A 21,220-nucleotide genomic window follows, 5' to 3' on the forward strand; every position below is an offset into this window, starting at 1 on the left:
ACTGACCTCTGTCCACATCTGGTCCCCTTACTAGACTGTAGATTCTTTGAGAGCAGAAGCCAACATCCTTTGCTAAAACCACGTGTGTGGCCTTTATGTGATAGAGATGCAATAAACTTTAAATAAAAGTGCACTACCTTCCTACTGAGAGGCAAATTTGCTAGAGCTTATTGCATTATGAAATTGCATTATGAAATCTGTTCAGGATAGAGAAACAGATTTGTGGTTGCCAAGGAAGAAGGGAGGTTAGGGGAGTGAAGGATTGGGAGTTTGGGATTAGCAGAGGCAAACTATTACATATAGGATGGATAAACAACAAGGTCCTACTGTATAGCACAGGGAACTATATTCAATATCTTGCGATTAATCATCACAGAAGAGAATGTGAAAAAGGGTATATATATATGTATATATATGTATGTATAATTGAGTCACTTTGTACAGTAGAAATTAACACATCATAAATCAACTATGTTTTGATAAATTAAAAAAACTGTATGTAGAGAATATATTTAAAAGGCATAAAACAACATGGAAGCAAAGAGGGTGGACCTAACATTTTAGTTTAGAGATTGGTTGAATACAGTCATACTTAATAAGCAGAAGCAACCACTGGAATTTGGCCATCCAGGTAAAAGCCTAGTCTATGGTTCTTCTACCTTCATAACCCATGTAGACAGTCCCATTAACTGACTCATAAAACTCTTGATCTTGACTGTGAAGGTGGCCAAGATGAATAACTGGGTCTTGCCTGGATCTGGTTTGTGTCATACAATGTTTACATGATTTGGTGACCTTCATGAATCCTTAAAATCTACTTTGCAATAAATTTCCCTTTACTATCACAGTAACTCTGCCTTAATTGTGGACATCCAGTCATCTGGACTAGAAGGAGAATGGACTCCTGAAGGTCGAGGATGGAGTTTAGCAGGGCTGATGATGAACAGAGACAGGGAGGAACACACAGGGAGGGGCAAAAGATCCAAATTCCTAAAAGCTGGGCTGGAAGAGTCCCAGGGGAACAACAGACAGACACCTCAGGGTCTGTGGCTCAGGCTGTAAAGGGGAAAAACCGAGTCAATGGAAGCCATTCAAATATTAAGAATAGAATACATTATGATGTAGGAAAATAAGCTGGGTGGACAGGTGGGGGAAGGGAGATGAGAAGAGCATCTGGGAATATAATGATTGTGTCAGGTCAACATATTTTGAGGTGAATTCTCATACGATTGGCATGACTGCTTATTGGCTGCAACCCCTTTTTGTGATCATTTTAGGAGCCCAGTTGGATTTGTTGGCCTGGAACTCCAAACTGGGAGAAGGGAGAAGGATCATAACTAGAAAGTACATACAAGTGAATTGGTATTATAACGGAATCTTGGGAGACAAGGCACAGTTTTAAGAAGGTAGTCTACTTATTTTACATGATATTCAGCACATGAAACTACTGACAATCTGCATTTTTGTCAACTTGGAATTCACTATAAGTGAGAGGTGGCTTGTATTGAGAGGAATGTTACTTAGAATTTTTATAGCAATTCCCCCCCGACCCAGAGTTTAGTTACCTTTAACAGCTATTCAGTTATTCTTGATTTTTATTCATTCATTCATCCATCCTTTCCTCCATCCACCTTTCCTTCCATCCATTCCTCCATCCATCTTCCTTCCATCCATCTATCCATCTACCTATCCACCCATCCATCCATCCATCCGCCCATCCATCTGATAGTCTAAATATTTGAAGGCACATTCACATTTAATTCCATGAAATATGTGAGATGAAGATATTAATGAGCCCCCTCTTTTAGGAGAAGAGGTACAGAGAGGTGACAAGCCCAAGCCTGAGCCCATGCATTGAATTCCTTGTAGACTCTGGCACTAAAGCTCAGCACTCTGCCCACTGGACTCTGGATCCTTGTCTAGCCTGATTTTCCCTGAGATTTTACTCCCAGTTGCCACCTACCTGTGGAATCCGCATCATACTGATGCAGAGAAAGCAGTACAAAGGATCCTGTTCCTAGTATATGCCCGTGATTATGCCACCCTCAGTCTGAAAGGCATTGAAACTTGAGACTCACTGTTCACGAAGACGGCAAACCTCAGGAAGGACAGGTAGCGCTCCCCTTCGATGGGGTTCCAGCCGACATCAGGATACCCTTTGGCCAGAAGCATGGGGCAGCTCTGCAGGCCACAGCCTGCCAAGTAGGTCACCACCTGCCAAGAACAATACACAATTAAGTGCCTGTTCATTTTTGTCTCTAAGCCATTGACAAGTCTGATGATCACAGCTATGCAGGAACACACCACGTGCTATAATTTCTTGGATTTCTCAGTTCTTGCAAGAAGGAGCTGCCATTTAAAAGAAGGCCCAGGAGTTCCTGCTGTGGCGTAGAGGGTTAAGAATTAGACTTTAGCGGCTTGGGTTGCTGCAAAGGCAGGGTTCGATGTGCAGCCTGGTGCAGAGGATTAAAGGATCTGGCACTGCCATACTGTTGGCAATCCCTGGACTCGGAATTTCCATTTACAAAAAATCAGGCATACCCAGGGTGTCTCTGGGGAGGATACAGGCTGGCTGTGTTCATTTGGTCATGGTATATTTCAAGACCAAAATGTACAGTCTTGGGTTGCCTGAGTGGGCCCTTGACCCATCTGGGGTCCCTACTTAAGTGCTGGCTCAATGACAGCTGTCCCAAATCAGGAGCCGAGATATTCAACGTAGGCTGGCTAATGAAGAAGTCACAGTCAGTTAAGGACTAGGATTGGCAGTGTTCTCTTTGCGTCCAGGTTGCCAAAGACTTATTAGAGGGGCTCAACTCTGTGATCTGGTAGTGTATTTTAGAATCTGTCTACTTTTCAGAAGGTGTCAGGCCAAAAACTGGGCAAACAGACCCTTACTTGAAATATAGCTGTCATTCTAATTTAGGCTTTGATGTTTTATGTAGGCGGGGAGGAGAGGGGAATGCATTCTGCTGCAAATTCTCTAAGTCACAAATGGCATATTCACATTTTAATCCCCAGGGTATGGCACATAGTAGGCTCTCAATAAACATTTGTCAAATGAATCCTGTATTTGCTGATGGCAAATACTCTGTCATTTTGTGAGAATGATGGATCTAAATCAAAACTTGGTAAGAAACTATTTTCACATTTTTTTCCTTCTTAAACCAGTATATATTATTCTGCGTGGAGCTTAGATTTCATTCGGTTTTAAAAATGCCAGGGAGGAGTTCTCGTTGTGGTGCAGTGGTTAACGAATCCGACTAGGAACTATGAGGTTGCAGGTTTGGTCCCTGGCCTTGCTCAGTGGGTTAAGGATCCGGCGTTGCTGTGAACTGTGGTGTAGGTCACAGACGTGGCTTGGATTCCACGTTGCTGTGGCTCTGGCATAGGCCGGCGTCTGCAGCTCCGATTGGACCCCTAGCCTGGGAACCTCTGTATGCCGCGGGAGCAGCCCTAGAAATGGCAAAAAGACCAAAAAAAAAAAAAAAATTGCCAGGAAAAACATTGATAGGCAGGAATTAGGCAGTTTTCAAGGTTATGGGTGCAGGACATAGGACATTTCACTGGCCACAAAAATAAGTGCTTGTGTCTCTCATGTGTGTGCATGTGTGTGTGTGCGTATGTGCATGCACGTGCATGCATATTGTTGTTCAGTCTCAGGCGTGACTTCTGTTGTGATGGACAGAAAGGCGGAATAGCAGCCTTCACTGGTCCTGCCTCTTCTCCCTCCAGGCACCACACTCAGGTTGCTTCCTGACACTGGTCTGAATAAATTCTGTGCACTGTGCTGAGCCACTTGCAAAGGCAGCAGCAACCCGCCATCATCCCTCTCCCAGCCTCCCAAGCCTCCACTTAACAAATCTTGCATCTGTGGAGGGAGCTCAAGGTCCTGGTCCAGCCGTGTCACGTGCACAGCTGATCTGGGGCTGAGGGTGGGGTGGTGAGCACGGAGCCCCGGTGGCCCTGCCTTGTTGTAAGAGAACCATTAACTACTTTTAAATGCAGGTGCTGGTTAGCATCACAACACCTGAACAAACACTGTGATGCTTATTGCTGTTGAAGTGTATGAATAGTGAGTTTGACTGACCCACCAGCGGCAGAGTCCAGGAATACTGGGCATTCATGGAATGGCAATCATGCAATATGCTGCTGGGCACCTAAGTCCCTGTGTGTATGGGGGGATGTTGTCTTGTTTCTTTTCCAACCAGTTCTTAATGAAACCAGGACATGTTTTCCAACATACAGATTGTGTTGTGCTGTTCCTCCGCTTAAAGCCTCCAGGGGTTTCCATGGCTCTTGGCTCTACAATGAGCTCCCATAATCTAATAGGTGAGAGCACGGCCTCGGAGCCCAATTCCTCTGAGGCCTGGCCTGACACTTACACACTCTGGACACTGAGGTGTCACCTACTCTCTCTGGGTCTCAGTTTCCTATCCTTTAACAGGGGCAACAATAAAAAGGCTTGTCCTGAGGGTCATGTGAGTTCATTTCAAGTGGGGCCAGGCACAGTGCTTCCATAGGAGTGTGGACTTGTGTTATTAACAGTAGCAGTAGCGTAAGAACCATTCCTTTCCACTCGTCCTCACTGCTTGCCACTCCCTGCAAACACTCAGGGCCCTGGTCACATCCAACTTCCGGAATTTCAAGCACACCACTCTCCTCCCTGAACTTCAAACACACCTGGCACAGGCTTCCCCACAATGTGCCTGAGTAGCTCTGCCTACCTTCCGGGTCATGTCTTTGCTGAGCACCTTTCCTGATCCCCTTGTCAAGGTCATGTGACCTCTCTGATGCACCCCCAAACCCACCACACAGTGGGTGACCTTTTCCTCACCCTCCCCAACTCCCATTAGATTGCTCTTCTCCACACTCAGAAAGCACACTGCCAGCCAATCTCATCAGCCATCCCGTCAAGGCAACAGTCCCAAGGAGTTCCTGTTGTGGCACAGCAGAAATGAATCTGACTAGGATCTATGAGGATATGGGTTTGATCCCTGGCCTTGCTCAGTGGGATAAGGATCCGGCATTGTCGTGAGCTGTGGTGGAGGTTGCAGACATGGCTTGGATCCTGTGTTGTTGTGGCTGCGGCGTAGGCCGGCAGCATAGCTCTGATATGACCCCTAGCCTGGGAACTAACAAAAAGATGGGCAAAGAGGTAGGCAAGGCACGCCCCTTCGGTCACCACCACCAGCAGGAGTGCAGCTCACAGCTCCGATGTACGGTAGCTCAGTTCTGTCTCACTGTCCACAGAGAGGACACATGGAGGTATTCTTTACATTTACACTGAGTTTACAGTCTTCTGTCATGGCTCTTTCCTTTTAGTGCATAAACCTAAAATTCGGTGCCCCAGAACTTTATCAGGAACCACAGGTCTCTGATAGGGTTCCATGTAAACCAGAGAGTCTGGGCTGTCACACACAAAGAACACCTGTCCACATGTCCAGGCCAGTGGAGCTGGTGAGCCCACAGAAGATGCTCTGGTCCTAAGCTAAAGAGGCTCTGATGGAGACCCAGCCTCTGGTCAGCTTCTCCTTGGCCTGGCTGTGCTACAGGCACAGTGTCTCCCCAGGGCCAGTTACCTTCTCGAGGTCTGGCTCCTCCAAGCCCAGAGCTAACTCGTTGTTGTCCATCACAGAGGAAGCAGCCACATCCAGTGGGGTGGATCCTCTCATCGAAGGGGAGGCTGAAGAAGGAGGAGGGAAGGGAGAAAAAGGCCACTCAGTGCTGAGCTGAGGTTGCAGTGCCCAACAATGGTCAGGAGAGGGCAGCAAACACAAAACTTGGGTCACATCGCAGGTTTTCTGAGGGGGCGGGGGCTACCCATCCAATTTAAGAAACGCTCTGATTGAGATCCTTGGTCCCCACACTCATTACTGATTGTGAATATGGCTTAAGTTAGAAAATCAGTTCACAGGATCAGCTGGGACTATGTATTTTAAAGTGCTTTTCTAACACGAAAGTTCTTGGGCCTGCATTTCATTCACAAGTCTCAGATGTCACTTGACCAGCTAAGCTTACCTAAGTTGGCTGTTTCTGGGGTTACCACTTAGAGTTTAAAATTAGCTTCAAACAGCATTAGCGCATATGGTTACATCAGGTCACCAATGCTGTCTTTCATTTTTCCATTATTGGGTTCTTAGGCTAGAAGTGAGAAAAACTCCAGGTAGGAATCTTACAAAAAGGTTGGTAGCCTAAGCTTGCACCTGAGAAACAGGAAACCCGAGGCTGCAGATTCATGTGCACATAATGTGTGCATTTGAATCTTCTACAAATACATCCGGTTTACATCCAAAACCGTGAGTAAGGCATATGCGTGCATTGATTTTCTAGTTGTGGTGATGGATTTACACTATCCATGGTTGCTCTTGGCCAGTTTGCTTGGCAGCTATGAAAGCACTGGCTGGTTGGCCGATGAGGCAGACATGCAGCCTGCAGCCAGCCCGTCGAGAAGGGATTGGACCCATGACCTTGGTCTCATTAGCACGGCTCCCTGGTCAGCTGAATATGCTGGGAGGAGCTGTGTCTCCAGACTCTATCCAGTCTCAGGCAGCATTTCACAAACTGTGAGCCACTGGTCCCCAGAGAGAGGAGGCAAAACTGTGTGACCATGCCAACACAAATCTGTCGCCAGAGCTGGCTGGTAGCAACTTCTCTACTTGGGTTGGAGAGCAAAGAGAGGGTATTATTATCTCACCTGTTTTTAGATCAGGCAGGGTTCCCTCTTACATTTTAAAATACCATAGCATGCATGTGACTTTCCCTTTACCGCCCAAGTGGTCAGCAGGGGGAGAGTAACCTCTGAGCCAAATGCAGAATTAGAACGCGACCTACCTAGGCCAACACTGCTATTCTCCAGCAGGTAACTCAGGTGCTCGAACATGGCCTTCTGATTTTGCCGGCTGATTCGACAGAAGTAGCAAAGGAAGCGGCAACAGCTAGCAACCATCTTTGGAAAGGCAATCTGTAGGGAGGAGTAGAAAGTGCCAAGGAAAAGAATCTATCGTGAGGCCTTTCTGGAAAGGCTGATTTCCAAGAGTCTTAAGTTGACGTCTTGCAAGCTGTGAACAGTTTGGAAAATGAATTGTCTCCTTATGTCTAGTTTGTTCCAAGACTTATTCATATGAGGGACAGAGAGTACACACTTGAGAAGAGGCTTCTAAAAATATTGAGAGCTAATTACAGTTCCCAAAGCATGCTTCTTTAAAAGAAAATAGATGTCAAACCCGAATCCCAGTCATCCTTAGGTGTCAGGAGAAACTGTACAATCCTCCATCAGACTACAGTTTCTAACTTGGAAGGGAGTGGACAGAAAGGGAGATGGGTGATCACAGACAAATGAGACTGAGCACTATATCAAACCCCAGTCCTTTGGGTATAGATTGGCCTCTACAGTTGTAGAGGCCTCCAGACCATCACCCTCTCAGACTGTGAGCCTTCCCCAATTACTTCTGTCCTGGACAACTACTCTCCTATGGCTCCTATAGCATTCGTAACTCGATTCTTACAATTTAGCACTGAGAGGCCAACTTCTATTACCATGGATAGTGCTTCGCTTCTCTGCTTAACACAGTCATTAGCATCTCCAGGGCCTGACCACATCTTATGTTTGATTCCATAATGCTCTGTAAATGGTGTCTGTGTTAACCTTGGCTCGGGATCCTAGAAAGCCCTTGATTTCTGCCTGGAGAATCATGGAGGGTGTTCCAAGAAAGGGAGGTTCTGAAAGCTATTCTACCCACTTGCTGAGGCATCCAGACATTTGCTCCGGGATCTTCTGGAGAGAGTCCCCTTTCCCAAGAGATCAGAAGGAAGCAAGTGAGGAGGAAAGTGAGCTTGGCTCGTTCTTCCCTTACAAGCCCTGCCTGTCAATACGGGTGGAACTGCTTTCCTAGGACCCAACACTTTGGAATTTCCAACATTTGAAAACATACCTTATCTACTGCCTTCAGAAGCTCTCTGACTCTGAGAAGGACCCATACACTTTGGGACACATGCATAAGTGGGCCCTATCTGCACTCCCTTCCCCTTGCCAGCAGGACTCCCCTCAGATAGCAGGTTCCTTATGGGGGTGCTGGCCAGGAAATCTGATGTCGGGAACTTGGCTCACAGAGGAAACATGCACACTGCAGTGGGAACATTGCCAGGACTGTTATGAAAACTGTAGAACAGCCTTCTCCTGACATGGCACCAAACACACCAGGCTCCTAAGTGGAACCAGGAGGAATTCCATTTGGGAAGGAGCAGGGCTGCAAAGTAGAGGAGGGAGACTGAGCAGCCCAGTGGAATGAATGAGAAGAGCTCTTACACTTGCTGGACCCCATCTCCTGCATCCTTCCTGGGTTTAGGTTTGTCCCTTCCCTTCCCTAGGAAGAATCGCTGAGGCGACAGGCACTAGCTGTGAAGAGGTCACCTCACGTGCCCCTGTCCAGGGTCAAGTTCTGATTAAATTCTCCTTGGAGCATTACCTGAGATTTCTCTGTGCCCAGCACGTTCACCATCACCTCCATCACTGTCTCGTGCATGCCAAGGACTCGCATGAGGTTGGGGTGCTGGTAAAACACCTTATTGTTCATTATGTCTCTAGGGTACGAATCAGAGAGAGATGTCAGCACTTACTTATTTCAATGCTATGAAAATTCAGGGGTAAGAACACACAAATGCACAAACACACTTGGGGTGAAGTAATGTACGTGATGGGCTGGAAAGATGCTCAGAAGGTACTAGGTTAGTGGGAATATATGTGGAGGGACTTTTTTAGCTGATAGGAATATTCTGTGCTTCTTTATGTCTACTAAGTACACTCTTTCTTTGAAATAGGTCCTTCTAATGACATTAAACAGTGGTCCCTTGGTCTTTTTGCTTGTGATTGCTTTGTGACAGCCCAAATCACTGGATCTCTCTTCCTCTGTGTACTACAGGCCTTCTATTTTTTTTTTCTTCTCTTATATCTATGTCTCTATGTACTTCAGTTACCCAACTGACAGGGCTGTGCCCTTTTCTTAGGGCAATTGTGTACTAGACACCAACGACATTTTTGGACAGCAGTGCACAAAGATCAATGAAACAATGAAACATAAAAAGAATTATGCTTTTAAGTTATTCAACACAAATTCATAATAATAAATAATTGTAAATAAATAATAAAACTGCAGGTGAATCAATATCCAGAAGCAGCTTATGACCTGGCTGTCTAATCACTTCTGGGTGGTTACTCTAACCATACCCCTCCTCCTGAGCACTACAGCTGTTCAGAGTCTTTAGTGCAGCTGTGTCTATAGCATGGGCTGGAGGAGAGGCTGATTCTCCAGCTTTTCTTCCTCATCCATAAAATCTCTTGATCTCTACTATAAGATTTCATTTTGGAAATGAATTTAAAGAATGCATGTACTCCCTAGACTTCCCCTTCCCCACCAGGTATCCTCTAAATTCCTATTCTGGGCCTTGCTGATGCTCCTTTAGTTTGCTGGCCTAGGGTGGTAGGATGGAATATCCAGCAGTAAGAAGGCTGTAGTTTTAGTCCTTGATTTTAACCAAGTAAAACTGTGGGTTGGTCAGCAAAACTTTCTGGGATTCAGCTTTCTCAACTGCAAAATGGAACCTCAATAACTAATAAGGAAATCTTTCTGATGTATAAAATGCAATCTTCTTGTGGTACATACACACACACACACACACACACACACAAGGAATACTACTCAGTCATTAAAAAAACAAAAATTTGCCATTTGCAGCATCATGGATGGACTTGGAGGGTATATGCTAAGTGAAATAAGTCAGAGAAAGGCAAATACTGTATGATATCATTTACATGTGGAATATTAAATATTACAACAAACTAGTGAATATAACAACAAAGAAGCAGACTCACAGACATAGAGGACAAACTAATGGTTACCAGTGGGAAAGGCAATAACAGGATAGGGGGATGGTACAAACTACTGGGTGTAGGATAGGCTCAGGATGTATTGTGTAACATGGGGGAGACAGTCAATATTCTGTAATCATTGTAAATGGAAAGTAGCATTTAAAAATTAAAAAAAGTTAAATGATGAAAATAAAAATAAACAAATAAAATGTGATCTTTCTGGTGACATGGCTTCTAAGGAAAAGCCAGGAGCTATTGTCATGGGGCAAGGTGTCTGGAAGAACGGACAAAAACGACTCTACATTAGTCCCAAGAAAGGGATGAATCAAGCTGTCATTTTTCAGAGGGAAGTTGCAGAAGATTCCCAGTCAAAAAGCTCAAGTGCTCCAAAGAGCAAGTACTCTTACTGGGTTGAACACAGTGCCCCTTCCTCTGAATTTTGGGGCTATTTTTATCAGATTCAAACTAAATAATGGCTTTTCTCCAAGACTCCTCCCACTTCTGGCCATGCCCTTCACCTTGAGTGGCCCAAGGATCTGGTCTCTCAGGTTGCCGAAGGAAACAATTTTGCAAGGATATGATCCCAAGGTGAGCGAAATCTGCATGGGGGCACGCGGGCGTTTTACACAATTCGATTCCAGAACAGCCACGTAGCAAGTGAACTGGGTTTCCCACCGGCCCCTGTGCAAACCTCTCCGTGCAAGCTTGGGATGACCTACCCCAGCCCGTTGATCATGAGCAGCTCCTCCTCTTTGCCCATCCGCACACTGAGCAAGCAGCGGATCTGGCCCAGGGCGGCCAGCAGGCTGAGGGTGTCGCTCACAGAGGCCTGGCTGATGGTGTAGGTTTTCCGCAGCGCCTGCAGCAGCTCCCCAATGCTGTCATACTGCCTCTGTAGGAGGTTGAACATCATTCGGACCAGCTCGGCATCCTGGATCTGGTCCTCCTGGGCCCAGCGGATCATGGTCTGTGAGATGAGCTCCTTCAGCGTTGCTGGAAGGACAAGAGGAACGACCGGTCCTGTGGCAGTGGAGGCTCAGGAGAGCTGAGCACCTCCACCACTTCATTCAGTGACAACACACATCATCAGCTGGGCAAGCCTCAAAAATTCTATTTCTTTTTCCTTTTTTTTTTTTTCTTCTGTAACCCACAGCAAGTGGAAGGTCCAGGACCAGGGATCAAACCTGTACCATGGCAGCAACCCACCAACTCCAGATCCTTTACCCACTGAGCCACAAGGAAACTCAAAAAATTATTTTTTAACGGTGGGCTATGACGTGTAAAGAAATAGAATATATCACCAAAAGGTAAGTTAGGCATTCTGTTGTGGCTCAGTGGGTTAAGAACCCAACATAGTATCGGTGAGGATGTGAGCTTGATCCCTGGCCTTGCTCTGTGGGCTAAGGATCTGGCATTGCCACAAGGTGCAGCATAGGTCACAGATGCCTGTGTTGCATGGCTGTGGTGTAGTGTGTAGCTGCAGCTTCAATTCCATCCCTGGTCTGGGAACTTCCATATGCCATAGGTTCGGCAGTGAAAAGGAAAAAAAAAAAAAGGTAGGTGTGTGAGCCTTACTACAAGAAAAGACTACCCTCCCTTTGAATTGAAGGTGCTAAATATGCTATTTTGATTAAATGAAATTTGAATGCTGCTGGATGTGGAAAAGTAAGACTCTGTTCTTGCCTTCAGGGTGCTCACAAGATGTTTCTTTACATTTTTATTTTGACTTGAAGGTTCCCAGGCTAGGGGTCAAATCAGAGCTATAGCTGTCAGCCTACACCACAGCCACAGCAGTGCCGGATCCAAGCCACATCTGCGAACTACACCACAACTCACAGCAACACTGGACCCCCAACTCACTGAGCGAGGCCAGAGATCAAACCCACATCCTCATGGATACATTTGGACTCATTTCTGCTGCACCATATAGTGGGAACTCCTATCTTTATTTTATAATACAATGTATACACACTACCATGAGTGTGTGTTTAAGCACCATGGAATGGAGTGGGGAGTGTGTGATTTTGGGGTGCACCAAGGTAAGAGAAGACATTGTTCTCTGCTTCTTTAGGGTAAAGCACTATTAAGCACTGGGATTTTTGCATCATAAAAACTATTCTTTAGGTTTTTTTTTTTTTTTTTTTGCCATACCTATAGCATGTGGAAGTTCCCAGGCCAGGGACTGAATGTGCACCACAGCAGTGACAACACTGGATCCTTAACCCACTGTGCCACAAGAGAACTCCCTATTCTCCAAGTATTTTACAGACACCACATCCCATGAACTGAGTAAATCATGCCATTGATTCAAGAATTTTAAAATATATTTTAGATGACATAAACATAACAAGTCCATTAGGCATGGAGGAAGTAGGCTGAGAACACTGTATTAGGTCCAAAGTCTTTGCAACTGGCTATCTGACCATCCTCCACTGAACTGACTGTGCTGTCCTGGAGCTCTGGCAGGAGTCAGCCGACGATGCATCAGGGACTACTTTCACAAGCATCAAGGGAGAAAACAGTATGACTCTGAATTCAGAACTTATCAGGGTTCATGGTGGTTGCACAGAAACACCACTGGCTGCCCAAGTAAAAGAAAGATGGCTGAGGAGTTCCTGTCACGGCTCAGTGGTTAACAAATCCGACTAGGAACCATGAGGTTGCGGGTTCGATCCCTGGCCTTGCTCAGTGGGTTAAGGATCTGGCGGCTCAGATCCTGCGTTGCTGTGGCTGTGGTGTAGGCTGGTGGCTACAGCTCCGATTAGACCCCTAGCCTGGGAACCTCCATATGCTGTGGGAGTGGCCCCAGAAAAGGAGAAAAGACAAAAAAAAAAAAAAAAAAGAAAAGAAAGATGGCTGAAGTGGGACTTAAACCAGCTCTGGGACTTTCAGAGGATGAACCGAATGGCCCCTGAGAGGTGTTGATGGGCACTGGTAAGGAGCATGACCAAAAGGGAGAGGCAGATCTGAGCAGGAGGTTGAAGTGGAAGGGGATGCTGCCAGAATGTCTGCTCATCCTTCTCCGTGTCATACACATTCTCAGAAGATGCTATGATAGAGGTGAGAGATGCTGCTCTTATAACCGCATCCAAGTCTGGATCTGCCTATTCACATTCCTGCAAGGTGTGAATGGCACCAAGGTCCTTAATTCGGACCCAGTGATAAAGTTAGAGCTCAGGGGACAACGAAGGTCACACAGTTCATCAGTGAAAGGATGGGGGATAAACTCCGAGGGGTGCTTTGTCTAGCCCGTGTGACATCTTTAACAATCTAGTTTTCTACCTTCGCGTCACTAAATATGGCAGATGTCTGCTCTACATACAGTCTTGGCTCATCTTAAGGATATAAAAATAGAACTTCGTTACCAAAGCTTCAGAAGAGATCTAGATGTAAAGGATTAATTTAACTTACTGCTGTGTCTATCAGCCCTGTGGGTGTTTTAGGTTCAGACGGGAGACATAAGCTGAAAAACTTGAAAAAGGATACCCAAGGCAGAGAGAAGCACAGTTAAAAGATGTTCTTAAGAGATCTCACTAGGCAGGGATTGCTGACTAATATCTGTTAGGTTAGATAATATCTGTACTCTCTTGGGGAGAAAAGTTATTTATGGTCTAAGCCTGTGTTCCCCTCAGTAACTTGTTTTCCCAGTAGCCAATGTATACGTCCCCATTTCTCTTACCAAACAGTCACACTCAGGAATAAAAGCAGGACAAAAACCATAGACCCTCATAAGTTTCTCTAGTCCTGTAAGTACAGTTCCCTCTTCAGCCTGTGTTTGACCTGAAAGAACTACAGTTCTCAGCACTTACAGTGAAAATCTCTGCAGAGGTAATATACATCACAACAGTCACTGCCACGCAGGAACACTAACCATCAGAGTCGCACCTGTGGCATATGGAAGTTTCCAGGCTAGGGGCTGAATCAGAGCTGCAGCCGCCGGGCTATGCCACAGCCACAGCGACGCCAGATCTGAGCCTCATCTGCGACCTATGCTGCAGCTTGCGGCAATGCTGCAATCTTAACCCACTGATTGAGGCCAGGGATCGAACCCGCATCCTCATGGTTAAGAACCTATATCAGGTTCTTAATCCACTGAGCCACAATGGGAACTCGAGGACCATTCTCTTTCCAACAGGGAATTTTATAGAGTCATAATAAAACCAAGCAAATATTAGCTTTCCCTTCACCTGGCTTTCAGATTAATTCAGGATTTGGTGAGAGCTCTTAGCCACACAGTGCTTTATCAATCCAAATCAACATTTATAGCCTAGAAAATGGAACCTTCCCAGAAAAACACACCTGACTAGAAGGCAAATGGGAAAGGCAACAGCTCTTTAACCTGAAAGGACAGAGTAGAAAATACTCCATGGATCCTTTGCATAGGCCAGCCTTCAAAGTTTGGATGAGACAACAGGATAAACAACTATCTGTGTGTGGCCAAGCTAATGCTCAGTTTAAAAAATGTCACCCTAAGATCTCAACAGAAAAAAACACCTCACCATTGTGCATTGATGGGCAGATGTAATTCGGTGGAAGACATGATATTTAAGGCCATTTTTGTTGGATGGGGTTTCAGATTGTGAGGCCAAGGTCCAGAAAGTGAGGGGAAGAATAACTATGAGAAGAAAGAGAACTAGGGGAGCGGGGGAAACATTCTCAAGACCTCCTGAGAAGCATGGCCCATTTTGTGGCTTGGCGTATGCTAGAGACCTAGCACCCACCAAGCAAACCAAGGCTGAATCATGAATTTTTAAAGGTCTAAACACGTCTGGGACTGAGAAAATGGAGCTTTGTACCCCTGGAAGCAATACTGTTGAAAATTCTGCAGATTTTAATTAGCTCCCATGAACCAGCGGCAGAGCAGCATAAATGAACCAGGGTAGAGAGGTTAAAAACAATACATTTTCTAGAATTCGGTAGGCTCGCCATGTATCTGTACCTCTGAGGATTAAAATAATTAATGCATATAACCATGTCTGGCACACACTGTGGGCTTAATAAGGGGTAACTCTCATTCTATCTATGCCAGTAGCTATAAAAGTGTGGTCCACAGACCCCTGGGGTCTCCAAGACCCTTTGGGTAGTTTGCAAGGCCTATTGTAATTTCATAATGATTCTAAGATGTTATTTGCCTTTTCCATTGGGTGGATAGCAGAACTGATGGTACAAAAGCACTAGTGGGTGAAACTGCTGGGGCCCTAGCATGAATCAAATCAGCAGCACCAGCCTCTATTCTGTATCACCATATCCCAAGAAAACTGCTCAGGGTCACAGAGGAATGTCTCGAAGGAAATAAAAAAATTATTAACTTTATTAACAATAAACTCTTGAGTATACATCTTTTTAATATCCTGTGTGATGAAATGGGAAGCATGCCTAAAGCATTTCAATTGTACATCAAAGACCAATGGTTTTCCTGAGGAAAAACACTTAAATGACTGTTATGAGCTGAACAAGCCACTTATTTCATGGAATGCCATTTTAATTAAAAGAACGCCAGACAAACTATGGTTAATCACACTTGAGTAACCCAAGGCTATTTTCTTAACAATGAAAGAAGCCTGTCACTTCAAGGAAAACAACTGATAGTACCTGTTACCAAGTTTAAAATTTGAGCTTTCAAGTGAAAATTGGAGTTTTAGAAAATGTTTATCTGCTACTGTGAACTTGACAGCTTGCCAATAGTTAAACACTTTCTGATTAACTTGTTGATATTAGCGAATGTGATTTAAAAATATCTTATAATAAAATGCGTCAATATTTGAAAGCGCTGTGTAATTCGGTGAACCAATAATTTCCCAGTGACTGATGCATGATGTTACAGAAATATCACAGGTAAAAGAATCCATTTAACACCAGACAAACTATGGTTAATCACACTTGAGTAACCTATGGCTATTTTCTTAAAAATGAAAGAAGCCTGTCATGTCTAGGAAAACAAGATAGACCAATGGATTATTATATAACCAAATACAAACATTTCTTTAATACAATTTCAGATTCTACATGGCAATTAACTCATGAGAAACTACTACTCGCTGAGTTTTGACACAATACAAAAGAATATTCACAATGACCTGAAAAGGCTACTACAACACACCTCTCCTGTCCTGTTTGAGGTCAATTTTCTCCCTGTTTTTTAACCAGATATAAGAATCCAGCTATCTTTTAAATCAGACCTAAGAGATTTATAAAAATGCAGAACAGGAGATCCCGTCATGGCTCCCTGGAAACAAAACTGACTAGTATCCATGAGGATGCAGGTTCAATCCCTGGCCTCAGTCAGTGGGGTAGGGATTCGGCGTTGCTGTGAGCTGTGGTTTAAGTCACAGATGCGACTCAGATCTGGCATTGCTATGGTTGTGGTGTAGGCTGGTGACTACAGTTCCAATTCCACCCCAACCTGGGAACCTCTATATGCCGCGGGTGCAGCCCTAAAAAGACAAAAATAAATACAGAAATAAAAATGCAAAACAATGTCACTCTTCTTTTTTAATTTTGAAAAATTTAGTTGTTTTCCATAGAGGTATGTTATTTTTGTAGCATGGAATGGGTTATTTTTATTTTTATTATTTATCTTTTACTTACTGAAGTATGGTTGATTTACAATATTACATTAGGTTCGGGTGTACAACACAGTGATTCAATGCTTTTATAGAGTATACTCCATTTAAAGTTTTTATAAAATATTGGCTACATTCCCTGGGTCATATATCCTTGTAGCTTATTTAGTTTTTTTGGTTTTTGTTGTTTTTTGTTTTTTGCTTTTTGGGGCTGCACCTGTGGCATATGGAAATTGCCAGGCTAGGGGTTGAGTCGAATTGGAGCTACAGCTGCTGGCCTACAACACAGCCCCATGACCGAGGGATCTGAACTGCATCTGCGACCTATACCACAGCTCATGGCAACACTGGATTATTAACCCACTGAGCGAGGCCAGGGATTGAAACTGCATCCTCACAGATACTAGTCGGATTTGTTTTCATTGAACTATAAGGGGAACTCCCTATGCGGTTTGTACCTCTTAATCCTCTACCTCTATCTTGCCTCTCCCCACTTCCCTCTCCCCACTGGTAACCACTAGTTTGTTTTCTAGCTCTGTGAGTCCCTTCCTTTTCGTTATATTCATTGTTTTACTTTTTAGATTCCACATATAAGTTATGACATACAGTATTTGTCTTTCTCTGACTTATTCATTAAGCATAATTGTATTATTTTTAAATGAATTAACAAATATTTTTAAAGTTTCTCAGCTTTAAATTCCAATTCATTTTTTTAAGATTTTTATTTTTTTATTATAGTTGATTTACAATGTTCTGTCAATTTCTACTGTACAGCAAAGTGACCCATTCATATATATATATATATTCTTTTTATCACATTATCCTCCAGCATGTTCCATCACCAGTGACTAGATCTAATTCTCTGTACTGTACAGCAGGATCTCATTGCTTATCCACTCCAAATGCAATAGTTTGCATTTTACTAACCCCAAACTCTTAGTTATAACCACAGAAGCATTTTGGATCCTAGGTCATTTTTTAAGAGCATAAAGGGGTCTTAAGACCAAAAAGTTAAGGGAATCACTGGTCTCTGAAAAGGGCCTATATTAGGTGATGGCTGTGATTGGAAAGCAAAGCTCTCCCTCCAGTTAAGACAAAATCCTGTTCCATTAGGCTATGTTATTTAATCAAGTACCTGTGACCTGAACCTTGACAACTGCAGCTTAGGAAGCTTCCTCTGTTTCTGGATGGGAGGTAGATTAAATAAGAGTAAGACAGCTCACACTGAGAAATAAAGTGAGGATTAGGGGAGATGGGATTAAGATGGCAGAATAGAAGGACTGGAGCTCAACTTCTCTCCTAAAAACAAAATTCACAACTAAAGGCTGAGCAATCTTCAACCAAAAGGACTGGAAACCTTAAAAAAGATATCCTGCTCCAGAAGACAAACAGGAGACCACATCAAGAGGTAGGAGGGGTGATTTTGAGATATAAACAACCCCATACCTCCCAGGTGGGAAGCCCCACAGACTGGAGAAATAAAGTGAGGATTAAAGAATCATTACTTTGAAAATTGAATCTTAACAGTCAGCAAGGGGCCCGGGCATTATTCATTCATCGCCAAAGGGTTCCTCGCCAGCCTGAAGGGCCCTAAATGCTTCCGTCTTCAATTTGGGTTGAAGATCAGTCATCTTCAGAGCAAGGAGGGAGCCAAGTATCTGTGGCACCGAGGCTGCCAGGCCTTCGGCAGTCTGGCTGCAGTCGGTACAATGGGGCACACAGAGAAAGGTGGGTTGCAGGCTGCAGAGGGGGCACTACATTCTCTGTCCCCAACATTAGCTGACTCCTCAGCAAAGACTTTACTCTATAATACCGGAAACCAGGGCTGACCACTCTGCAGGGTTCTGCTGGGGAGGCCGTGTGTATCCAGGCCTCTGGCTACATACGCCACTCACCTCTTTCTGCCTATCCTCACCTAAGCAGCTGAAGTACTTCAGTTGTGTCACTGCTAAATGAGCTTGTTAATGGCACGATACACTCTGTTAGGTACCCTGAATTGAGTAAAGTGCTCTCTAGGAACACAGTTATGACCCACAGCAGCCTTGCTGGGAAAACTAAGTACACACATGGGAAGAAGTACAGTGCAAAATAAGGGACAAAACTGTGTGGCCCAAGACATTTAGCAATAAGACAATTCATAAGAAGACACAACTTCTATTTTCATATATATTATATAATAGAAATATGTACCTGGGAGTTTGGGGTTAGTACATGCCAACTATTGCATTTGGAGTGGATTATTATATACAATAATCCAAAGGAAATCAGAGAAGGAGAGAAATGGTCAGGTCTTCTATTTCTTACTTTTTTCCCTTTACCTAAAATTGAATGAATCCTTGACCTAAAATTCTTTATGTTTCTAGAATAGGTCCACATTTCATGGAGACTAAGGAAGCAGGCAGGAAAAAGTTCTATCATGAGATTAAAGAAGATCTGGGAGACATGATCTGCTAGAAAAGACATTCCAAGGGTTGGAAATATCATTTTCCTTCAAAAGATGATTCGCACAAGTAGTTCACATAGTAGATACTTTTTTTTTTTTTCTTTTTCTGGTATCAATGGGAGAGTGCTGCAACTTTGGAAAGGTTTTCAAACATGTAAACAGAAGCAATTCTTGAGATAAGAACCCTGTTCTTAACCAAAGACAGATACATTAAGAATGATTATAACTAAATACTGATTTCATTCATTTTTTTTTTCTTTTGTCTTTTTAGGGCTGCACCCAAAGCTTATGGAGGTTCCCAGGCTAGGGGTCTAATCAGAGCTAGCTGCCAGCCTGCACCACAGCCACAGAAACACAGGATCTGAGCAGCACCTGTGACCTACACCACAGCTCACGGCAACACTGGGTCCTTAACCCACTGAGCAAGGCCAGGGATCAAACCTGCATCCTCATGGTTCCTAGTTGGATTTGTTTCCGCTGTGCCATGAGGGGAACTTCTCATTTGTTGTTTTTCTAAGTTCATCTTTGGAAATGACTAAAAACACTTTGGTATTCATAAGAAACAAACCTCCTGAAAGGGGGTGAGCCTTTGGGAAAAAGATGAAGGTGAGGTGGGGACTTTGCTATCATATACAGGCCCCTTCTACTTTCTTGCACAGACACAGATACACACAGATACACACACACGTGGATAATGGCTCCACTCAGAACCTCTAGTCCATGGGATAAAACTATTTCTACAGTCTTGGTTTCAACTCCAGGATTTTTATCCACCGATTTACCTGTTTCAAAAAGGCCTTGTCAAGTGTACTAGATAGTTCAACTCAAGGGATTTTTTTTTAAATTTCCTGATTATTAACATCTTTTATTATGGTATACTTGTCAAAATTAATGAACAATACTGATACATTACTGTAACTAAAGTTCATAGTTTATTTAGCTTTTTTTTTTCAGTTTTTACCTAATACTTTTTTTTTTGAAGATTTAATTTGTTTTACCAAATTGATTTTTTTTTTTTTTATTTTCCCACTGTACAGCAACGGGGTCAGGTTCTAATACCTTTTTTCTATTCCAAAACCCATCCTAGGTGCATTACATTTAGTCCTTGTATCTCTTTGGCTCCTCCTGACAGTTTCTCAGATTTAACTTGTTTTTGATGTCTTGACCATTTGGGGAGGACTGGTCAGATACTTTGTAGAATGTTCCTCAGTTGGGCTTTGTCTGAGGTTTTTCTCATGATTAGATTGGAGTTGTGAGTTTGGGGGAGGAAGAAGAATACAGAGGCAAAGTGCCATTCTCATCACACCACATAAAGAATACTTATCAACACGACTTAATCACTGTTGATGTTAACCCCACTCAGTGGGTTAAAATTCGGTGTTGCCATGAGCTGTGGTGTAGGTCACAGCTGATGGGATTTTTAAAAAGTTATAATGCTCTTTTCAAAAAGGAAGAAAGATGTGTAACCAAACTCTTGTTTTTCTGATGAGAAATGAAAACAAATCCTATGAAAAAGAATGCCTTTGGGAAGCTAGACATGGTTTCCTTGATGATTATAAATGGCTTCATTTATGAAATTATTAACATGCTGACTCACACTCCACTTTTGTAATTAGTGTAATTAGGGATAGTCACATTTAGGCAATTATATCAAGTATATGATCTAGAAACTGCATTTCAAATGATTGCTCAGGCTAACTCAGAGTGGAAATATTTTGAAGGCACTGTATTGTTTAGGGAGATTTGATGACTAAATGATATTCTAAAAGAAAAACAGCTACTTCACTACTTACTTTCAGGACTAGTCAGACATTCCACATGAGAAGAAAGGGTTGGACTGTCTCTAAATTAGAGCCAGCCGTAATACATCAGTTTGGGAGCTCAGGCAGTATTTTTTTTTTTTTTTTTTGGTAAGTTGTCTATTTCCTTCCACTTTTCGCTTTGCAACCTGCTATTGGACCTCAGAAATTCAAGCCCACCCTTCTATGAACCTGGCAAGAAAATTCTCTAGGGAGTTACCCATCCGACTTGGTATAACTCTTTGTTAACTGGTCAAATTACCAGCTTGGCAATGCCAACTACAATGAGAAAGGTCATTTATCCTCATGGTGCAGGTATAAATTTTTAGGCTTCAGAGGTCTGGAAAGAATCTTTTCATCTCTAAATTTAGACCACAGTCCAAGTGGCCATCATGCGACGAAGCACATGCTCATTATCAAAGGGCAGATGTTGGCCACTGGCAAAGCAAATCCCCACAGCTTACAGATTCCAAACCTATTCTGCTGTTACCTTCCTTTGAGTGTGCTCTTAACTCTGGGTCAGTTTGGGAGAAAAAAGTGTTCTGATTAT

The 21,220-nt window shown here is 43.6% G+C and overlaps 1 protein-coding gene across 1 annotated transcript in view; it reads right to left on the reverse strand.

Moving 5' to 3' along the window:
• RYR3 (ryanodine receptor 3) overlaps nucleotides 1–21,220 on the reverse strand; it is a 568,547-nt gene that overhangs the window by 156,249 nt on the left and 391,078 nt on the right. Inside the window, 5 exon segments of the mRNA XM_021099907.1 lie at nucleotides 2,079–2,214; nucleotides 5,580–5,683; nucleotides 6,832–6,961; nucleotides 8,466–8,580; nucleotides 10,585–10,858. Coding sequence (XP_020955566.1) covers nucleotides 2,079–2,214; nucleotides 5,580–5,683; nucleotides 6,832–6,961; nucleotides 8,466–8,580; nucleotides 10,585–10,858 — 759 coding nt within the window.

The sequence above is a fragment of the Sus scrofa genome, chromosome 7 (genome assembly GCF_000003025.6).
Source record: "Sus scrofa isolate TJ Tabasco breed Duroc chromosome 7, Sscrofa11.1, whole genome shotgun sequence".
In the NCBI taxonomy this organism is placed as follows: domain Eukaryota; kingdom Metazoa; phylum Chordata; class Mammalia; order Artiodactyla; family Suidae; genus Sus; species Sus scrofa.